The sequence below is a fragment of the Rhagoletis pomonella genome, unplaced genomic scaffold, assembly GCF_013731165.1.
Source record: "Rhagoletis pomonella isolate Grant_MI unplaced genomic scaffold, Rhpom_1.0 Rhpom_scaffold_00005, whole genome shotgun sequence".
Lineage (NCBI taxonomy): Eukaryota > Metazoa > Arthropoda > Insecta > Diptera > Tephritidae > Rhagoletis > Rhagoletis pomonella.
This window is the reverse complement of record NW_023458559.1, coordinates 81,867,816-81,874,466: the sequence shown is the minus strand read 5'-3', so window position 1 is coordinate 81,874,466 and position 6,651 is coordinate 81,867,816. Positions and strand designations below refer to the sequence as shown.

The window sequence follows — 6,651 nt, the reverse complement described above, 5'->3', positions numbered from 1 at the left end:
AAAACATATATTTAATACTTGCGCCGGGTATTTAATGTTCGGCTCCGCCCGAACTTAGACTTTCTTACTTGTTATTATATATACTACTATTTTTCTGCTCGCAGTAATTTCCATAGAAGCACATGTGGTTCTGCGTGAATTAGTTTTTTTTTAGTGTTTATGTAAATAAAACTCTTTTGACCCTAAATTTAGTTATATTATGAAATTGTTCTTTAGTTTTTCCAAAAAATTAATCTAACTATTATTTTGGTTTTCTAGTAATTTCAAAAAATTGTAACCGTAAGCGCACATTACTAATTTAGTGCTCGCAGCTGTACTTGTTGATAGTACGGGTAGAGTTTTTAGTTGTTGATGTTTTTATGCATTTCGTTAGCTCGTCAACGTTATTTTTTGGAAGTTTTGATTGATATGGAGGAAAGATCAATCGAGTTGGTTGGTTGGAACTATCCAGAATTATATAATTTTCTTACAAAAAATATATAAATATCGGGTTTAAAAATCATATTGGAATAATCCAATTTCTTGTCTTGTGAACTCGTTTTCGCATTTCTATTCGATTTTCTTAATAGTGGTGAGCAACAAGAATTCACAATGCGAACTTAGCACAGTGCGTAGACAACTGGCTGAGTCAGTGGGATCGTCGGTTCGAATCCTACTGAAAGAATTCTGATGAGGAAATGTGGTGATTTCCGAAATAGCTATGCCTTCTACAATTTTTTCAAAATTATTGTTGCTTTTCCGCAATAAGTTTTTCTTAAAAACGGCCTCAAGCTCAACAAAAATTGTTGAATAAAAAATAAAAAAAAATTTGATTATACGACAACATTAAAATAAACAAAGATACACAGATCCAAACTACAGAAAGCCACAAAAAGAAATTAACTGAATTTTACTTACCTGCATAATAATGAAAATGGTGTAAGCAACTGATTTCTATACTAAACCCCAAACCCTTTCGACCAACCCAGTTGGAGTGGCCCACTTCCTGGGTCTCCCGTTAGTTGAGCTTGACGACAACGATTGGGGGACAACAAGAAGTGAAACACCTTTAAATTATTGTAGCATGCCCATATAATATGCAGGTATATATACCGTTATGCGAACCAAGCTTTAACAGCCTTGTGTACAAGTACGATCGGGTATTAAAATATCCCTGCAGTGAAAAGTCAAACCAGTTAGAAAAAAATACAAGTACATTAACGAGTATGTGCCTACCAGTCCGACCTTTTCGAAGAATTTAAGCGTTCAGCGACATCTGTCTTTGAATTGCCAAAACCAAGAAGTAATTTTTAGCAAGAAAAAAACCGACTTCAACTCTCATATAAAAAAAATAGGATCTTAACCAGATTAGTATGGGACCACCTCTGAGACACTACCTTTATCGAAATCGGTTGACGTGGTCCAAAGTTATGCGGTAACATACATAAAAAATAAATAAATAAATAAAAAAAAATATTCCGATGAACTGATAACCCCTTCCTTTTTTGGAAGTCGATTAAAAATAAAGCGCAATTAATTGCTTTTCTTACAAATGTCGTCTGTGGCGTCATGTGAAGACTACTGGCTTTGGTTTTGAGAACGCAGGTCCGAAGCCGCTTGGAGGTGGTTAAGATTTTCTAAAGTTAAATCAATATAAGTAGAAATAATTATTTAAATTTAAATATAATAATTAAGAAGTAACTTTAAATAAAAAAAAAAAATTAAATATAAATATCAAATTTGAAAACATAATTGCATTGCAGAAAACACATACATATGGCAAGAAAGCTTGTGCCATGAAAAAAAAGATATTAAATTTTTTTCAATTTAATTTAGAAATTGAACAAAACCCCTTCATAAAAAATTTAGTTACAGAAAAAATAAATAAAAAAGCTTACATAAAAAAATGAATTACAGAAAAAAAAATAAAAAAAAACTTAAATAAAATTAAAGAATTTTCCTTGCGCCAGTATTTGAACCTGAGACCTCACCATGCGATTGGTTTGCTCTGTCGGCCATTGCGCCACGAGCAAAAAGGCATACTTATGCTTTTCATGGAGGATGAATTGGCAGACTACCTCATCAACTTGTATGATGCTACTAGTATTTCTCCTAGTAGATGCTGATGCATAGCCTGACAATTGACATCTTGAAGGACATCGCAATGTTAACAAGTAAGAAAGTCTAAGTTCGGGCGGAGCCGACCGTTAAATACCCGGCGCAAGTATTAAATATATGTTTTTTCACCTTTCCGAAAGCTACCGCTAGATGGTAAGCCGGGGTGTATCAATTTTAAGTACATTAGCGTCCTTAAATTTCGAAATCTTGCAGTTTCAAGCATTTCTGAAATTTACCGTTATATGAAAAGCGGCCGTAATTTTAGTCCGATTCCAATAATTTTCAAGGTTTTGCTTATATGTGGCAAGCACAATAACCACACCGAGTTTGGTACAAATGGGTAGAACGGTTACCGATATACATATATATGATCATAAGTGGGCGGTACCACGCCCATTTTCCAAAATTTTACCATAAACGTATTTCTTAGTAAAGAATTGTTGCAAGCATCAATTTTGAATAAATAAGCTTCAATATTTACTGATTTATCGAAGATTTTGTATTTCTCTAAATTACCGTTATAAGGGATGTGGGCGTGGTTATTGACCGATTTTTTAAATTTTCGGCCATTTAGTATGCTGCATCAAGGCCAACAACTGTGCCAAGTTTTGAAGAAATTTTTGTAGCGGTTACCAAGATATACACATGTAACCATAAGTGGCCGTGGCTACGCCCATTTTCCAAAAATTTATAATATTCTTATTTTTCGTCTAAAAATTGTTGTAAATATCAATGTTGAGTGAATAATCTTCAGTAGTTACTAAAATATCGCAGTTTTCGTATTTCTGAAAATTACCGTTATATGGGAAGTAGGCGTGGTTGCTGAGCGATTTTAAAAATGTTCAGCCATTTGGTATGTTGTGCGAAGGCCAACAACTGTGCCAAGTTTGGAAGAAATTGGTGCAGCGGTTACCAAGATAGACACATGTAACCATAAGTGGGCGTGGCTACGCCCATTTTCCAAAAATTTATAATATTCTTATTTTTCGTCTGAAAATTATTACAAATATCGATTTTGAGTGAATTATCTTCAGTAGTTACTAAAATATCGCAGTTTTCGTATTTCTGGAAATTACCGTTTCATGGGAAGTGGGCGTGGTTACAGTCCGATTTCGCCCATTTTCAATACCAACCTACCTTGGATTAAGGGAAACCTACACATTAAATTTCGTTGAGATATCTCAATTTTTGCTCGAGTTATCGTGTACATGGACGGACGGACAGACGGACAGACGGACGGACAGACAGACATGGCTTAATCGATTTCTTTTTTCATTCTGATCATTTATGTATACATTTGTCTATATCTATCTCGATTCGTTTTGGCTGTTACAAACAACCGTTATGTGAACAAAATTAATATACCCTTGTGCACAAGTGCGCTCGGGTATAAAAATACCAGTCGCTAACATTGAAAAATGATAGAATGTGAACTAGTTGGGCTGAAACGCAAATTGGTAGAATTTTAGTTCACAGCTAGTAGCTGGCCCTGCAGGGATTTGACACACAGATTCACTGACTAAAAAACATAAACTCAATGATTTACGGTCATTTATTTAATATAAATATTTTGTTCTTATGTAAATATGTTTGTACACATACACCTACGTCAAAACTTAAAAAACGAGATTTTTAGGAGACGCGTTTTTAAGTTTTCAAATTACTCCCAAAATGGAGAAAAATGTTTGCACAAAATTTGAAGAATGATATATAACAAATAAAGGTGGCCGCAAACAGATGCGACACGATATTGTATTTGATGCGATGACGATAGAAAGCCAGATAAAAGGTCTGAAATATTAAGATATACAATTGTCTACTTTTTGTTCATATGGCCAATATAGGGTAACAATTGACGAGTTGAAGTATGATTTCAATTTCCGAACTCTACAATGAACAAGTCACTCCTCATATCGTGCGATCAATTGTGCTTGCTGTGTGATACAATTTTTGAAAGCATCGTAGCGCACCGGTATACCGCATCTGTTTGATTGAGGTCACCTTAATTCTGCATAATTTGCCGGAAAATTTCGTTTTTTGAGTTGTAACAGTCTTTTAGTAAATGAGCATTTGAACAAATTCAAATAGTATATGTAAATGTGTGAGTATACACATACATACATACCTACATATGTATGTATGTATGTATGTATTTGTCCCGAATACGAACAACGGCTTAAGTTAACTTACGGACCAATTTATTTACATGCACGCTAATATATTTTACTAGGAAGGTTTTAAATCTTACGGTACTAGTTATTAATTTTAATATTTGAAATTAGCATGGCTGCATGCATATCGCCAGAGCTGCGTAAATACAATTAAATTACAATAACATCAATATATCTCAGTAATTGTAATTAGGAATCAATTTCTTTAGTACACAGCAAAGGAATTGATTACTTTTTAAATTCCTTATAAGTAATTTCTAATGTATTTTTTTTCGCGCGTTCGCGGTAGGCTCCAGAAAATTTAACAGTTACCCATAAACTGAACAGCTACAAGTTAAGTTCTCCGGCTATCCTAAAGTCCAATTAGTGATACTATTTAGGTAAAAGTTGTTTATTCAAGGAAGTTGCAATTCAACAGCAATAAATAATTTAATTAATATTTTCGATGATTTTTTAAATTACTTTGAAGAATGGAACTGGAAGCAAAAATTTTGGTTTTTAATTCCGATCAACTGAATTGAAAAAAAAAATTCTTTCATTATCAAATCCTTTCAAAGGAATTGAAAAAAATCACATTACTAGCACATAATTACATACTTCCGATTACAATATGCAATTCCTTGTAATGGAATTTAAAAACAAACAAAAAATACTTTTGAAATTACTTCTAAGGAATGGAAAAAGGAATCAATTAAATTGAATAAATTGATTAGTGATTACAATTCCTTGTAATTTGCATTTAAGAGTAATTTAGTTCCCAAACGAATATTAACGAGCCAGCTCTGCATATCGCACACGCTCTTCAAAGGTGGCTCAATTCTAATTTGAAGGTTTGGAACTTTGCGCTAAAAATGTTTACAACAAAAGTTGGAGTAATTAGTTGAACAATTCTAAGGTAAAGACTCAATTGCCCATGTGCTATGAAATATTTTTTTCACGTATTCTGGTAAACCGGACATTTTGAGTTGCACCACCTATGAAATGGTTTTTGAAAGGGTTAATAAAATCGTATTGCATTTTTCAATCATATCAGAACAATTTCAAATATAAAAAGCGTTTTTTTCTAAATTTTGATATTATACTTTGGCGGTTATTTCCTGTAAATGCAGTTATTTTTTGTAAAAAAATACAAAAAAAACTACTACGAACTATTGCTACTAGGTATCGAACAGAAAATATGTTACACACATGTATACTAAGTATATTGTGCATAGCCGGCATAATGATTTGTAGAAAATGTTGAATCGAAATTTCTTTTTCGTAACACTGAAGTACGCTGTGCTACTGTCAGGATATTTCCCCACCCAATTTGTACATAATTTCAAATTATACTAATTTATGAATGTTTTAATTATAAAAAAAAACAGTTTGATCTTTTTATAGAAGTAAATATTTCTAGATTTTGCTTATACTGAAAATATTAAATAAACTATATACATATTAAGCAGGCTTCCAATACTTAGCTAAAATCATCTGACAAAGTATATTTTCACACACCTGGCAACAATATTCTTCCTATTTCAATATGAAATTACATCTAGTTATGCTAGTTTATTTAAAGGTATTTCTTCGGCAGGCTGCACTTGATCCTTTGGTTCAGGTTTTCGTGTACGACAACATTTTGTCTTAATGCCGCCCACATCTTTGCGACAAATTATGCCAATAATGATTCCAACAATCGCTATTATAATAATACCTTAAAGAAAGCAATTAAAAACGATTGAAATCATCTAGACATCAGTGATTATGCTACTTACATATAAGCAAGAGGTTAACCATTTCCTGAGAAATATGTACTTGATGGCTGTTCTCAGTCTCAACAATCGATTTGACAGTAATATTCTCAACTACTGTATTTGCTACATCTCCAGAGCCGCTCAAAATGCTGGCAGTTAGTATTTTGGGCGTCGTTAGAGAGTTATTAGCACTTTCTTCAAGTACCGAAAATGTCGCAGTCGTCGTCACGCCCAAAGTGTTGTTTACTTCAGGCATCCTAGTATCTAATAATAATAAATAATTAAAAAAAAGCGCTTTCTGCTTTGCACAGCTCATATGTACATACTTCCTTCTTGAATTTCCTTCTGTTTCACGATTGATGCAGTATTTGTTGGTTTGGACGTAGCCGCCTTTGCCGTTTTGTTCTGTACGCCACTTGCTTTGTTTATGGCTTCTCCCTTTTTCGGCGTTGCTTCAGTAGTTGTATCTTCTGGCACCTTTGTTGGTACTATGGCTATCTCCGTCGACAGGTAGGGTGGATCTGTCACCAGAGTAATACTATCATTATATGATGTCCCCAGTACTAGTTCAAAGCAGCTAATTTCAAAGTTTCTAAAGCCTATGTTGTCAATAGTTTTTAGTAAATTACACAGTTCGGTGACTTCTG

The 6,651-nt window shown here is 33.4% G+C and overlaps 3 protein-coding genes across 4 annotated transcripts in view; 1 reads left to right on the top strand and 2 right to left on the bottom strand.

The window, feature by feature from the left end:
• The window catches only part of LOC118739691 (serine/threonine-protein kinase unc-51-like), a 57,566-nt gene that overhangs the window by 10,767 nt on the left and 40,148 nt on the right, over window positions 1-6,651 (top strand). The gene's annotated exons all lie outside the window — the stretch shown is intronic.
• The window catches only part of LOC118739694 (slit homolog 1 protein-like), a 33,199-nt gene continuing 31,107 nt past the window's right edge, over window positions 4,560-6,651 (bottom strand). The window contains exon 8 of the transcript XR_004993042.1: window positions 4,560-5,242. The gene's annotated coding sequence lies outside the window, so the exon portion shown is untranslated. The remainder of the gene's footprint in view (window positions 5,243-6,651) is intronic.
• Window positions 4,560-6,651, bottom strand: part of LOC118739695 (slit homolog 1 protein-like) — an 8,715-nt gene continuing 6,623 nt past the window's right edge. For both annotated transcript variants that reach the window (XM_036471187.1, XM_036471188.1), the window contains exons 6-8: window positions 6,331-6,607; window positions 6,026-6,268; window positions 4,560-5,964 (exon numbers count right to left, since the gene is read on the bottom strand). In XM_036471187.1, coding sequence (XP_036327080.1) covers window positions 5,810-5,964; window positions 6,026-6,268; window positions 6,331-6,607 — 675 coding nt within the window. In that variant the 3' untranslated portion in view covers window positions 4,560-5,809. The remainder of the gene's footprint in view (window positions 5,965-6,025; window positions 6,269-6,330; window positions 6,608-6,651) is intronic.